Source organism: Copidosoma floridanum, unplaced genomic scaffold (assembly GCF_036245765.1).
Source record: "Copidosoma floridanum isolate Cflo_tuat_1 unplaced genomic scaffold, Cflo_Japanese_pri ptg000022l, whole genome shotgun sequence".
NCBI classification, from domain to species: Eukaryota; Metazoa; Arthropoda; class Insecta; order Hymenoptera; family Encyrtidae; genus Copidosoma; species Copidosoma floridanum.
Genome location: NW_028321899.1, coordinates 222,647 through 238,930, shown reverse-complemented (window position 1 = coordinate 238,930; position 16,284 = coordinate 222,647). Strand labels below are relative to the sequence as shown.

The 16,284-nt window shown below is 36.5% G+C and overlaps 1 protein-coding gene across 1 annotated transcript; it reads left to right on the top strand.

Annotated features, from left to right (window-relative positions):
• The first annotated feature begins 821 nt into the window (after window positions 1-821).
• Window positions 822-2,796, top strand: LOC149374046 (uncharacterized). The gene is made up of 4 exons (XM_089594957.1): window positions 822-956; window positions 1,405-1,648; window positions 1,973-2,325; window positions 2,377-2,796. The coding sequence occupies exons 1-4, from the start codon at window positions 822-824 to the stop codon at window positions 2,794-2,796; spliced, it is 1,152 nt and encodes a 383-aa protein (XP_089451083.1).
• Window positions 2,797-16,284: the final 13,488 nt, after the last annotated feature.

Sequence of the window (16,284 nt, the reverse complement as noted above, 5' to 3'; positions counted from 1 at the left end):
TCATCCACATCCACGCCAACCTTGCCTGCCTGGTGCTGGTACCACAACAAGCATGGAGCAGTAGCCATACACTACATGTAGCCCTGCTCCAACCATTCACCCATTGCACCAGGACAGTGAATTGCCTAATGTCACCTTTGGATTAGGTGGCAGAAGTAAGCATTTGCGTCACTGAAAACCGCCTACACGTGAGTGACAAGCACACCAGCCTACGCTTTCTCATCGACACTGGCTCGGTCCTTTCGCTCTTGCCAAAGTTAGCAGCCTGAGAAAGCCTACAACAGCAGCCACTTACGCTGTACATTGTTAACCAGTCAACCATTTAGACCTTCGGCACACACGAGCTTTTACTTAACCTGGGTTTCCAAAGAGATTTCAACTGCACCTTCATTATCGCCAACGTTCCACGCAGTATCATCAGAGCAAATTTTCTGACTAAGTACAGTCTTCTACCCGATTTCAAAGCAACAAGGCTAATAGATCCCCTCACCAGTCTCACTTTACTAGGAGTCCTTGACAGGATGCTTCTCTACTTGATTTTAACAGTAACTAACTTCTGCGACGACAGCAGCACCTTCACACAGAAGTATTTCGAGCTGTGCAAGAAATTTGCAGACCTGTTCGAGCCAAGCAGCAGTCCTGTCCAGCCTCCAGGCCTACCGGTGAAGCACTTAATCAGCACCACAGGACCTCCAACCTTCAAGTGGCCTCGACGCTTCTTTGGAGAACAACTGGATCCAGCAACAAAGGTTTTCACCGATCTCTTTGAAAAAGGCATTATTAGACCCTCTAATAGCTAATGGGCCAGCCCTCTCCATCTAATGTCCAAGAAAGATGGATCATGGCACGTCACGGGGGACTACCACCACCATAACACGTGTGCAATACCTGACAGGTATCCCCTGTCCATAATTAAAGATCTATTTCAAGAGAGTCAAGGCTTCGCCTTGTCTACGGTTGACTTACAAAAGGCCTTTTAACAAATCCTGATCACTGCAGAGAACGTTGAAAAAACTGCCGTCACTACCCCATTCGTATTCAAATTTTTTGACCCCTCACTAGGTCTTCGTTATGCAGCGCAATCCATGCAAAGAACCATGGATCACATTCTTCGGAAGCTGCCTTTCACCAAGGCCTACATCGATGACATCTTCATAGCCTCATCGTCACACGAGCAACATCTAGACCATCTTAGCCTGCTGTTTGTCACACTTAGGAGGCCAGGCTAAAAATCAACCCACAGAAGTGCACCATTGGCTCCTCTCAAGCTCTTTACCTAAGCTTTCAGGTCTTAAAAGATAGATTTCAGCCCCCTCCAGGAAAAACAGAAGCTATCGAAGCTTTTACTAAGCCCCACAAAGCATTGGAGCTTTGCAGATTATTCGAAGCCCTCAATTACTATAGGCGTTGCGTCCCACACACCATGCCACCAAGCTGCAAGCACCTCTACACGAGCTGCTCAAAGGCCTAGCCAAGAAGGCCACGATCAAATGGACGCCACAAGCAGAACAAGCCTTTGAATGCTGCAAACATTGCATCACTTCAGTTACTCGCACCACGTTCCTCGACCCAAAAGCGTCCCTGTCACTTAGGACCGACACTTCTGACATGGCCATTGGCGCAGTTCTAGAGCAACATCAGGTCGATGGTTCCTAGTAACCCATAGGACTCTACTTTCATAAGCTAGACAAGACTCAGAAACGCTACAGCACATACGACGGTAAACTTCTGGCTGTCTACGAAGCCATCAAGCACTTCAATCGAATCCTAAGGGACTTAAGTTTTATCATCTACACTGACTATAAACCACTGATATATGCAGCCTCACAGCGCTCAGGAAAAGCTTGGCCAATACAAGCATGGTACCTAGAGCACATCTTGCGTAATAACACGGTGCTTGCCCACGCACGAGGGGAGGATAACGTCGTCGCAGACACCTTATCATGACCTAACGATGCCACTCCAGCTGCAGCTACCAGCCAACACATAGCAGCTATCCACAACGAACTCAACACTACCCACCGCAATCCACCTCAAGCCACCGGTCTCAACCTGGCAACAGAGACCATCTTCATGCCCAGCCTGTTTGACGTGGCAATCATCGCAGAATCGCAGGCCGCAGACGACGAGCTGACAAACCTTGGTACCTACTGTCTCAGTCTACAAGCCTTCAACATCAAAGGACACACCATCCACTGCAAAGTAAGCAACAACATTGTCAAGCCCTACTTGCCGGCTTCCCTACGCTGCAAAGTCTTTGACGTTGTTCACAGGCTGTCACACCCAGCAGGCAGAACAAACACCTACCTGTTAGCTGAGAACTTTGTCTGACCAGGCATTTACCAAGACGCAAGCTCTTGGTGCCAACACTGCGAGGCCTGCCAAAGGTCGAAAGTCGCCAGACACAACAGAGCAGCTCTTGGTTCCTTCTCTGAACCAAACAACAGATTCTTACACATACACGTGGATCTCATCAAAATGCCAGTGGCCCAATGTATGCAATACTACCTCACGATCATCCACCAATTTATTAGGTGGCCGACTGCAATCCCGCTACCTAACATCACGGCCGCAACCATCACCAAGGCTTTCTACACCCATTCGATAGTGGACTTTGGTACGCCAATGTTCATCACCTTGGACCGTGGTGCACAATTCAAGCCAACGCTATTCAACAAGCTTGCCTGCACTCTAGGTGCACAGCTCATACACACCACGTCATACCACCCGCAGTCCAATGAGGTGATCAAGGGATTCCATCGCACCCTTAAAGCCACTTTAAACCAGGATCTTTAAGCATTCTCAGAGAGTTATTCACAACTGCCACAACTCAAGCAAACTCTTCAGCCTTTGTTAATAGCGTCCGTCAGCTGTTCTAGAGTATCAGGCCTGTATCAGCCTCTCAGTACGCTACCCAGCATCCTTTTTGGTACAAGGACCTCCGCACTTGCACGCACGTCTTTAAACGCTTAGTTTGCATTAGAAAACCCCTGGAGCCACCCAACACGGGCCCTCAGATAATTCGCCGCAACGATGACCACACCTACGTCGTCAACGTCAACAGTGAGGAGAAGACTGTCAACAGATTAACTAAAACATGCCTACTTGGAGGCCTCGCACATGAAACAGGCCTCGCAACCTCTACCACAAGCCACACCCACCAAGGTTAATGTCTCTCTACCCCGGCCAGCCACCAATCCACCAGAAGTTGACCCCCACACCACCCCCCAGGTCAACACCCTGGCAAGACACGTCTCATTCCCAGTGCTACCTGCGTTGGCCACTAGATGGAGAGTAGATGTGGTAGCACCGTCCAGCGCACCTTTAACACCCTGCACTTAAGCATGCCATTCGCGTAGGAAGCAACACCTAGTCCCAAGAGTCATCTTCTCCGTCGGCGCAAGCTAATTCTCTCTCACTTACGCCCACAGCTGGAGCACACATACTACTACTTACTTAGTGATAATTACTACTTGATCCTTACAAGCCTTCGTGTTATTCTTTTATATGCCAGTTTATCTTTACAGAGCCTTAAGCTGCAACACGTGCCTATAGCTTGTGAGCCATGTTCCCTTAGTAACAACGTTGTACCTCAATAAGAGTTGTCTATGCATTTGTAACTGTTTTGTACTGTAATTACTTAACCTTGAAATCCTGTTTTTAATACGTTATCCCATATATATATATATATATATATATATCGCTCGGATCCTATTTAATAGCTGGTCTTATAGTACCCCCTTCACCACTAGCGCTATATCGCTCTTTCCCTATCATCATGGCCTGATGCTCCAGTTCAACAGCATGAGCTGCACCCCTCTTGTCACCACCACCCTAAGATGAGCTAAGTTGGGTCCAGAACCCCCATAGTCTATCTACTATCACATTTAAAAGTGTTGGTAATAAGTGACGTAAGGAATTATAGTTTTGCAGTAAAATATTTTTGTAGCTTTTTCTTTGATATTTAATACAGTTTCATTTGGAAAGAGAAATGTCTTAAGTTAGCGTTATTTGGATAATAGTGATGCATATAGACAAAACGTTCTCCAAAAAACAACTCTTAATACTAGCACCAAAAAATGTTTATGATACCAAGAAATCATTATATTCTCAGAGCCATAAAGTCCGTTTAAGTGTGTTAAATATCATAAAAAATAAAGTGTTACATGGTTTTTCAAAAATGCGTGAAAGCATCCTATAATGATATGCGGTGTACAAAAAAATCAATGTCATGTGACGTAACATTAATCGATTTCACATTGACGTTATTGTAAATGACGACTTAATACCAGCCAACTTTTCGAGATACTGCATATCATGATAAGGTACCAGGATTAAACACGTAATAAATATTGACAGCCTTTTAATAAACAAGTACGTTACAATTTTAATTGTCTATTATCTTGATAATTTAAGACGAATCGAGATCTGATTGGCTGGAATTGTCAGTCATTAACTTTGCATTTGATCCCTCAGAAGCTTGAACCTCTTAAGAAATACTTATGAATAGTAGGTGGGTACCTTCGTTATTTAGTAAAAATGTTTTATTATATTTCTATCTGAATGAAACGCTGTAAGAAAATTTTTGCGTCGTAAGAATTATAATAGTTAGATGTATTATTGCGGTGGTACTTGCTGGACTCATCATATTCTACTTGCGTTTTGGTTTAATCAGACTAAGAATGTACGAAAATATTAAAGTCTACTGAGATTGTGTACAGGTACATTTTCTCATGATGTAGGGTGCAACTATTGAGCAAAGTACACATGTGAGTTTTGATTTTAAATGGTAGCGTGAGCATTTATTTAATCATAATTCTTTTTGATCTCTTTTTCAGCTTCGAAGGCTACCTGTAAAAGCACCAGTTAAAGTTACTATTACGTATACAATTATATTGACCCTTAATCTATCATGTAGACGTTGCACGAATGATTAATGGCCAACTATTTGTAGGTATAATTCTTAACTAGGCTGTAGATGCTCAGAAATATTGTTTGAATTAGCTTCTTTTTGGACTGTTCTTGCACCAGAATTAATACGTTGGGAATCAATGAGTTAAGGAACTTTCTCATGAAAATTGCTAACAGTTGTTTCTGTTATATTAAAGACATATGAATGTTGATAATGTATTAAGTGTGAGCGTTAGAGGGGGCAAAGTTTACTTTTATATGCCTTATAAGTTCGTCTCATACATCAATTAAACGCTACTTCGTCCAAGCAACTTCTTTTTTAGCACGATGAACTTGAAATATCTTTTCCTAAAAAGGCGTATTTCTCTGTATCAAAAATTAATGGTCTACTATTTTTAATATTTTGTAAAAAATCACTATGGGGTGTAGTTTGGCTGCTATGTATAAATATGAGTAGGGCAGCTAAATTAACAAGTAAATAATATCTATGGAGACATACGTTATATAATAATTTAGAAAATTTGAATAATTTTTCAGATTGTGAAAAGATTTGTTAAGGTATTTGTAAAACGTTCTTTTTTATCTTTATCTTGTATTAGAATTCGTAATTGAAGCCAAAAGTTTGTTTTTGTTTTATAAGATTTTGAGTATAAAAATACTTCAATGTACAAAAGAAATGTTAATAACAACTAGGTTATATTTTACTCGATGGTTTTGTAAATTTGATGAAGTACAAAGTATTTTGATTATACGAAAATATAATGATATGAGGATAAATGGATTCTTGGGATGTGCACAAAACAACAAAAGCGCTTTGTATTCAACTGTCTTTTATAACGTACTTTAGTGAAAAAATAGCTTATTAACTCCTGACTACCAACTTAAAGTTATAGTGGCTATCTAACTCACCTCCTACTGACTGACTGCTACACGCTATGATACGTAACACGTTCAAGGGCGTGACGTTGTTATTCTGAACGGTGATTATGTCTTTCTTTCTAATAGTGTAATGCATGTGTTACGTTATTTGTGTTGTGTATATCAAGTCTATTTGAAAAAAGCGCAGGTTTTATGACCTAAACTCAGCTTCTACTACTGAATTCTTACGCTGTGTAGTCATTCTGCATATATGTGTGTGTGTCTATGTGTGCACTCTTCCCCTTTATAACTGTTGTATGATTTCCAGAATTTTCTTATGTGCTATGTGTGTTTTCTAATAACTTGAAAATGTATATTTTCTTTATTTCTTTTTAACGTTATACTTTTACATACACGCTCTGTGCTACATCCTAAATCAATTACTTTAGATTATCGATTTTAAAAAAATATGGAATGCAAGTTAATTTTTTATCTTATTTTTACCCGTACTCTGTCATGACTTATTACATGGTGCCAATCTCCTATACGCCACTCTGTCTCATCATATTCCGCCAGTAGTCCTTTCTACACCTCCCGGCACTAAGCCCTATCTCACCATGCCTTTACCAGTCTCCTCTTCTTAATATTATAGCACACCACACCTCACACTTTTAGTTTTATTCATTTTTGCTTAGTATTATCAATTAACGCATTCTCTTAAAAAAAAATTTATAATAATAAAATACTTCCTTGCAATAAAAGTCCCAAACGTTCTGCAAACAAGCCGAATTTACCTCACCCACTCTAGTATGAGCAGTCCCGATTCAAGAAAATTTATTTCTCTCTTTCAAAAAAGGTCAATAACTTTTAAATTATTTAAGTACTTGCTTACCAAGAGTAAAGATATTTGGTTGAGAAATTGTTTATAACATTAGACTAGAAATAATTTATATTCCATAAATTTTCAATTTATGTATTTGCTCTTTGTTAGTTAAGGTGGCTCCAGAGCCTAGTGCCGTATCAAAATGAGGAGACTAAAAATTAATCGTTATTTTCTTCAAAATATGATATGAAATTATCGTAGACACTGTTGTAAGCCATATTCTAAATTTTATCTGTTACTTTAGTAAGTAAATATAAAAAAAAAAAAAGTTTTATGCTGCCCTAATTGATGAACTGTTACGGTACGCTCCTAAGTTCAAAAATGTGGCAACATTGCTCAGCTGTAGTCATACCTATATATATGTACTCTGCAGAATGCAGACGGCTGAGAGCTGACTTGTACTCGCAACTGTATACTCAGTCTCCGATTATTTAAAGATTTTGTTTGATAACAAGACACTTTTCTCATGTCATCGAAAACTACGTAATAATATATACAAGATAGTATATTTTTTACACCTTACGGGTTATTTATATACGTGCAGCAGTAGGTTGTATATCACGTAAGCTTGCATTTCCTATCCAACCCGTTTTAAAACTACGATTTTGTAAGCATGATTTCTTACAATTTTCATCGTCAACCTTAATTTTTTTTTATACAAATAGAAAGATGGGAATTCAAAGAATATAATTCTATTTTGTTAACCTTGGTTTGGTTATTTATAATTTTAACATTGAGGCCACTGGAGCCACGTTAATTAACTTAATTTACGATTTCCAATTATGTATACATTATCTCTTACGTTATATATTTTCTTGATAGTATGCTAAGATTTCTTAAAGAAAATTCATAATCAATAAACATTTATTTTTATGTAGGTTATTTCATTTTTTCAAATCTTTCTTTTAGATAAAAAATGTGGGTGTCGTATACGCAACTAATTGTAAAAATAAGTTTATCAGCGTAAGTGGCAGATAAGAGCACGATGTAGGAGATGATATCAGAGTAGGCCGTTGTTTTGAAATATTCGGAAGATTTAATAAAAGCAAGTACTCTCACACTAGTAACTCTGGTAGCACGCTAAGCCATAGCTATAGCCTGTCCTTTTTTCATCTACACAATATAACGTTTACAATTACGTTTTTTATACACATACTTATTCCAACGACATTGCACCACCTTCGTACATAATATCATTTTATAAAAGGTATAATTACATTTATCTATTGTCTGCCATACAATGTCATACAAGAATAACTTTATTCTTTGGTGCTGAAACATACACTGTTCACTTGTTTTTTTAAATAACATGGATAAAGACCTTAAAATAAATTATAAAAACTTAATTATTAGGTCCTTTTTTTACTATCAGCCCCATGACCATAACAGCTTTGCTATTATAATGACTGCTGTCAGAGTTTCGCTCAGAACTTACTTAATTTTTTTCTTGTTCCTTACATCGTTCCTAAAGGAAAATGTCTTTTTGCTCACTAACAAACCCTTTCCTTTTTTTTAAACATATACTTATATTTTAGTTTAAAAAATTTATTTCTCGTTATTTGTATACATGATTATTGTGTATGCATAGAAGAGTTAAGTACTTAGTTGAACTGGTATATTTTTGTTCACTGTAATGGTTTTTTTTCTTAGTTGCTGAATAGCCAGGCCGATCTTATCTTGACGAATCCATAATAATTAGTTGCGGTGTTGCATAATATATCTTAACTCTATCCCTCGCAATAATTTTCACACTTAGTCTTTCCCTAAGCATTCTTGATAAATATAGGAGTATAAACATTTCCACTTAATAATTGTAAACGATCTATTTTTTCTGCCATCTTAAAGCAGTCTTTCTTATCAAAGAGTTCTCCTTTAAATAAAATGCGTGTGGGTACGCGTTGGACTGTATCTGTCAGGTAAGTGCTTGATTTTAATACCCCTTTGATATTATTAAAAATATTAAAAATATTTACGACTATTTGCGAACAAAAAATAATTCATTTTTTATAGGTTGTCCAGCAGGTTTGGTAAGAACTTGTTATTATATAACGTTAGTAGGTAAACAATGGCATTTCTGGCACCCCCCAGCTCCCCCCCCCCCTGAGGTAGTGGTGGGGGGAGAGGCTCAAGCTAAAGCTGTGGGTGAAAAACAAGCGGTGAAGGAAAGGTGGTGGTGGGTGGAAAGGCTGATCGGGCGGTAGAGGAGAGGCGGAGGTAGGGGAAAGGCCGATCAGGCGTTGGGGGGAGGGGCATGGGTGGTATAGGTAGTAGCGGCGATGGGTGGTGGATACTACTAGGATGCTAACGTCAGGGAAAGGGGGCCTCTTCTGGATGCTGTGGCGTCTTATGAAACTGACAGCTCCCTTCATTACCGAACGCGAATCGAGCTCCGACGTCATCAGAATGGGTCCGAAAGGTAAAGGTGACAAGCCCAACGTACAGCGCGAGAGGAAGATAATCAAGCACGAACGTGTATTTCTTGTCAACAAATTGAAGTTTCTTCTTCCGCTCATTGTTTTAAAAGTCTCAGCGTATTCGTTATTTTTTTTTGTTCTTCTCAAGAGCGGGCGTACAGAGTTGTTGAAGAGAAAATTTCATTGGAAAAAGCAGATCGCGTATCCCGTTTAGATGCGACCAACGGAGGAGGTGTTCCCATGTGTTGCACACACACACGCACACATGCACACACATACATGGTTGAGTGTGCACCATCGGTCGTAGCTGATGACTTTTTCTCTCATGATTTGGGGTTATAATACACCCGCATTATATTTTTTCTTCTCAAGAAATTGTGTACTTATCGAGTTGTTAAAGAAAAAAGATATACTGTTTTAATGACAAAAACAGACTGCGTATATCTTTGAGCTGCCCCGAAACTGGCCCACTTATTTTTGGCACAGTACTTTGCCAATGAATACATCATACATTTCTTATCTATATGCATGCATGAATGCATAAGCCAAGACTTATTATTCACCGCTTCTTACTAAGGCCAATAATGTAACAGCAGAATATTTTTTTTTTAGCAAGAGCGGCTGCATCGAGTGATACGAGGCCCACATACACGCAAAAATTTTCTTACATTGGAAAATTGTAAGTTCGAGTGATATGAGGGGTAATATTTTCATAACAAGTGGAAGCAAGCACTTGCTTAACACTGAAAAAATATCTGAAAAATGTAGTTTTGTATGTTTGCGTGTGTACGCGTGCACGCGTACGTGTATGTGTGTACAATGTCGTGATGAAAATATGTGAAAGAGGAAAAGTTTTTTGCGTCTTTGACAAGAGATGTTTGCTTAAAATATAATTAACCAGCTGCTTACTAAATAACGTAAGTAAAAAAAGCTTTTATAATTGGCAGTAAAGACTTGTACAATGTACATGAGGCGCTAGAGTTTAAAGTCAAGTAGTTACAGTAACACAAGTACGAGTCAGTTATGACGAAGTGGACTCTGCAAGTGGAAGCAGTAGTATTTATCATAATGACGCAAAACTCTACGTGGCCTTGACCCTAGCTCTCTTGGATAAGAGGATGAAAATAAAAAATCAACACTAATCAATACTTTTTTGTGATAATTTTATTAATACACATAAACTAATATCACTTTTCTCATCGAAAAGTGAAAAGAATTAATTGACCGTTTTTGCCAGCTCTATTTGATTTCATTAGAATTGGTTCTCCCAACCAATTCTTTCTAATTTGCATCGTGTCCAACTGCTGCTGCTTCTGTGGCTGAGGTTGCTGTTGAGGCTGCGGTTGTGAAAAAAAAAAAAAGATCATGAATCCTCATTTTTTTCATTAAAAATTTTTATTAAAAAAAAACAATATACCTGCCACTGCTGCTGTTGCTGCTGCTGCTGCTGCTGCTGCCTTTGTCCCTGCTGTTCCAGTTTCTGACCCTGCTGTAGGATAAAAAAAAAGTTAAACAAAATGGTTTTATTATAATTTAAAAAATTATTATTATGGATATTGCAACTTTTTATTTTATTTACAGGTATTCCGTTAACAGCATCCTTATGACAATTCATTTTTTGGGTAAAGAAGAAAGTTTGACTGGTGTCGTTGTCGAAAGTTTTAGAAACAACAATTCTATGAGAAAGTAAAAAAAACACATTAATAGCACGTAACAATAACAAAAAGATTAATTTTATTAGTCAATGTAAGAAACAGCATACTACAAAACAATTTTCAATCATTGACTATATTAAAACAATTTTTGTATAAAGTGTACGATAGTACACATAAAATTAATTAATACAAAAAGCTTATTTTCATATTACTTAGAACTCTTACATCTAACACTTTGTAAAATTTTTAAATTTATTCTTTTGTAGTCAAAAATAATTTTTACTATTTCTATATCTATTTTCATATTAATTTTAGCATTAAAGAATCTCTGCATTGCAATTAGAGTAAAAAGGTATTCTACAAAAAATTGAAAAAAGTTGAGTACTATACTTAAGTCGGTTGAAAAACTTGTTTACGCACACACATACATCGTGCAACCAACTCAAATCACCCTTATACTAGCTCCAAAAGTTTTGTTATTCTATTAAAAATTGATGATCTAGAAATGATTACACTTTCTAGGATAAAAAATATAATGCTCTGAGAAAAAATATTGAAGGCACTCCATTAGATTAGTAATGACTAAAAAAGATAATTGAAAAAATTTAAAAACTTATAGTAACATAACAATGTGATGATAGATAAAAAATAATTTTACTTATTTATTACTACCGCTGTTGTGCTCACTGTTGCTGCTTATTGCTAATGTTATAACACTCTATTTACCAATTTTTTTGTTCTGTAAAAAATCAAGCTATGTTAATCAAAAGCAAAGATAAACTGTGAATGTGATGATAGTTAAAAAATAATGACACTTATTTATCAGTCCCGCTGTTGTGATCACTATTGCTATCCACTACTACTGTTACAACACCCTAACAATTAATTTTTTCAAACTAAAAAAAATTAAGATATGGTAATTAAAAGCAAAGATAAATTGTGAATGTGATGAGATTAAAAAAATTATTACGTTTATTCATCACTACCGCTGTTGTAATTACTATTGCTGTTTACTACTACTGTTACAACACTATAACAATTATTTCTTTCGTACTATAGAAAAATTAGCTATATTAATCAAAAGCAAAGATGAGCTGTGATGCATGGGCACTTTTCTGAAATACTGCGCCTTGACCGGTCATTATAACTCTGTTTAAATAAAATAGAAGATTATCTCCCTACCACTGTTGTAGTTGCTTCAACTGTTGGCATTTTATCTGACTGTTGCTAATAGCACTAGTGTGTAAAAGAAAAATGTTTGAGAAATGTTTTATTAGGTAAGGCTATACTGAAATAGAGTAATGAAAAATATCAGAGCAAGTCTTACGTACAGTGGTAAAAAAACTATCATGCACTACTACTCAATATATTTTTTTTTTTACCACACTTTAAGTTTATTACACACTAAGATGAATTTTATGACAGCAGATGTGTCATGCAATAGGATTATATTTTTTTAATGTGTCTGAATAACCTACCGTTTCAGAAGATAAATCTTCTTCTGGCCTTTACGCTGTACCTTGAAAGTTCACAGCAGCGTAAAAGAGTATAAATGTCCTTTTTAAAATACAAAATCATGTGCAATGGGTTCACATTGCTTTTAGCCGTATAGTATGAGCAATTTGTTCTTCATGTATTTCTCTCCGTAATAAGTTCCAGATACACACGATTTACTTGATCCAATGCAATGTCCCACAACAGAAAAAATCTATAGTGATTTTTCCGCAATAAAACTTCCACAATTACATTTTCTCTCACACACTTAAATGGAAATCGTTGACGAGATCTTAACGTTAACAATGCGTCAAATCTGGGGTTTTCTATTGGCACTGTTGCACTCTCGATAATAGGTGTATGAGTATCGTGGGGGACAGCTGCTTCCTCGCTTGGAAACATCTCAACGACTGCAGCCTTTTTCAGCAAATTTTTTTGTTATCAAAAACTTTAAGCTAGTAGACTTGCTTACAAAATTACAATATAGGGTGATATTTAATACGTCTCAATAATAAGAGAGCAAAAGCATGGTGTAGAATTTATTCTTGAACATGCCTATGCTGAAATAAAAAGCGGGTACGTGTTTTGATACGTAAAAATATTTACTTGTTAGTGCGCATATTTATAAGGTGTTGATACTGTATTATGCGATTGACTATTTAGAAAAGGGAGTCTCTCTTTTAGTTGCTTGAGATGTGACAGACGGAGCGATAAGAGTCAATCTTAGTCAATGTGTTGTATAAATAAAAGTGACCTGTTACCATGGCTCAATTGCGAAGGTACGAGTATGAAAAAGTGTATCCGTCTGCGAAAGGGCAAGTGATAGATCTTACACGAGGAAAGCTCTGCTAAAGTAAATAAGAAATAAAACTGGTATAGATGTGACTGCAGCTATGAAAACTATATTAACAAAAGGAAGTGTTCCAACTAATTTGCAAACTGATTGTGGTAAAGAGTTTTACAACGCAAATTTTCAAGGTCTCATGAAAAATTACAAAGTTAACTTATACTTTACGTACAGTAATCTTAAGGCGTCTATATGTGAACGATTTAATCGTACCCTAAAGCATGTTATGTGGAAAAAGTTTATTGTAAGAGGTAATTACAAGTGGCTCAATATTTTACAACAGCTTATAACTTCTTACAATAATCGAAAACACCGAACAATTGGTGTAAAGCCAAAAGATGTTTCGGTAGCTAATGAAAAAATATTTTATAAAAATTTATGTATTCGAAAAAAGGAACAAAATCAACATTAAAAGTTGGTGATAAAGTACGTATGTGACTTCAGAAGCGACTTTATTTAAAGCTGCTAAATTGCACATCTGTAACAAGGAAACAAAAAATTTTTACTAATTTTAATGTTTATGAAAAAAAAAAATGGGTAAAAATGTATGGTTATCAAGAAAACAAATTTATATTTACCTCAAAATTGTTTTTTACCCTTTTTCTTAACGGGAGTTCTTCAAAATTGTCCGTCTTCACACTTGTTCTCTTATGAGGTTGTTGTTGGACAATACCCTTTGCTTCAAATGCTAAACAATCGATGAATTGACGTCACTGTTTGGCAACTCTAATTAAACTGGCCTGCCGTTGTTGTTGCGATTTTTTATACAAGGTTTCTACTATCACATAAGGGAGCTCTACTATAGTAATCCCCCCACTCGTTTCTTTTTGACAAGTTACTTTAAGCTCATTGTCGTCACTCTTTTATTTTTCTATGTTACCTTCTTTATTTGTCTCATTATTCTCACTAGACGATAAGTCAATCATAGAGGTAACATTACATTGCTCGCTATCATGAAAACTAAAAGTTATTATACTTCGCTCATTGTTTTGCATTTTATCAATGATACGCTTATTTTTCAGTTGCTCTGGATGTGAAGTCTCTCTATTTCTTTTTGTGATGTCGTCATGTTGATCCCTTCTTGAATTCTCTCTCCTATACAAGCTGTTTTCCGTCTGTCCTGTTCATTTTTTCTTTTTTTTTCACCTCCATCCGTTGTAAATCTCGATTCTCTATTTCTTATTTCATGGTCACTTAGTGACATATTAGCATGACTCTCATTTCTTGGATTTGTTATGTTTTCCCTATCTTCCTTAGCTTTTCTTGTATATCTCCATCTTGCTGTTTTTTATTAACTTTATAATGCCCCCAGGGTAATGTATCAGTGATATTAGAAAAAATACATCGCTTATCATCACGAAAGTTAAGAGCTATTTTTTTTGTTTTTCAGTATAAATCTTGTGCAGACGAGATCTAATATTAATTTGCTCTCAATTTATATTTATGTTTTGATTGCGTAGGCTTTTAATATAATCATTAAAATGAATAGTGGCTTTAACAACATTGGTATTGACACCCTTTGCTTTTTTATTATGTCTTGATTCTAAACAAGAATGCTGTACATTTTACTTTTTAGACCGATGAATTTCGTAATAATATTACGATTACACTCATCCTTTATAAGTCCTACGATTTTCTTATTTTCAACTGGCAATTTATACTTATTATCTTTGGGATAAATAGATGTATCAAATTCCTGAATGTCAGTTTTCATAATTTTATAAATTGCATGGTTTTTAATTTCATATATTAAACTGTCTGTATCAGTATACAACAGTTTGCAATCATTTTTTAATTAAGAAATGGCTCAACTATACGTAAAGCGAGATAAAGAGCAGAAGACACGCCAAAAATAATCGTATTAAGCTCAAAATTTCTCACTTCGCCTTGATGATACCACAAAATACGTTGAAACTGTCTGTGATCGGGGTGAATGAGTATTTGCTGGTACATCTGTGCGATGGCTGCCGTGATGACATATCAATAGGTGTGGATGCGCATAAGATGATCAAACAGTTAAGACTGGGAAGAAGTCCTTACTGGCCTCAACGGATGCATCGAAGACGACGCGCACCTTTGTGGTGCTACTTTACTCTTTTATTATCGGGTAATGAGGCATGTAATAGCCACTCGAAGACTCGTCACGCACCAATGACATGTGACCTAACTCAATATACTCATTTATTACTCTTTCGTATGCTACCTTAAGTTCGGGATGCGCGGGAAAACAAAAGAGAAAGACAACACGAGGATCTAATAGTGCGCAATAGTTAGATATTTCGTGCCTCGTTGATCAGTGTTTGTCACTAGCATAAATTTTCCGCATATCCTCGTGTTGCCTTCGGGCATTCAACAATCGTCGAAAAACAACGCTTTTTTAAGCTACTGGTTGCAAATCTTCCTCGGTTTAACGGTGATCACGATAAATGGCTTTTGTTTAAAAACACCTTTTTGTCGATGATAGATTCACGTACCGACATCAACGATTTAAATAAGTTCTTATATTTGAGAGACTGCTTAGAGGGCCCGGCGTAAAGAGTATTCAGAAATTGGTATTTTATAGTTTTACTGTATGCAAAATATAGAAATAATAAAAACTATAATTTACTAAATGGGCTTAAAATTGATGGAAAAGGAGATATTGAATACGTGCACATAGCTTACTGATACTAACAAGGATACTTATATACACATATATTGGTCTACATAATTGTAGCTGATTGTTAGTGCGTTCTTACATACATTTTGTCATATAATATAAAAGTATAGGAAGAATAAAAGAAAGCTTAAATTATTCATACACATAACTAGTTCATGTTGGTGAGAAAGCTAGCCCCCTTGTTTTCTTCTGGCTCTCTCTTGCGTACTGGTGGAAAAGCCATATGTTTTTCCTACTTTTGTTTCTTGCTTCCTCCTAATCTGTCTTAAAAATATTTTCTTATTTCAAGAATCGTTTTACGTGTAGCAGGTCAAGCTAACAAGGGCTACAAAGTCTTATAATAATAACAATAAATTAATTTTAATTATCTAAAGTCTACATGAGCAAAAAGCCTATAAGTCTATAATAGCAAAAAGTATATAATATTCCAATAGGTTCGTGAATTGCTGTTTATGTATAGCATGATACACGCAAATATGACACATGCGCACAGAAGAAGAGTAGTCTTTTATAGACATCAGAATAGTCTCCTAGAGTCCATCCGTTAAAAATCCAATACTTTC

What these genes read in the sequence shown, in the direction of transcription:
- LOC149374046 (XM_089594957.1), top strand. Translation starts at nt 822, where the DNA reads ATGTCCAAGAAAGATGGATCATGGCACGTCACGGGGGACTACCACCAC. An exon ending in AAGGCTTCGCCTTGTCTACG is followed by an intron (nt 957 to 1,404) that starts GTTGACTTACAA and finishes CAATTACTATAG; the next exon opens with GCGTTGCGTCCCACACACCA. An exon ending in AGAGCAACATCAGGTCGATG is followed by an intron (nt 1,649 to 1,972) that starts GTTCCTAGTAAC and finishes CTCCAGCTGCAG; the next exon opens with CTACCAGCCAACACATAGCA.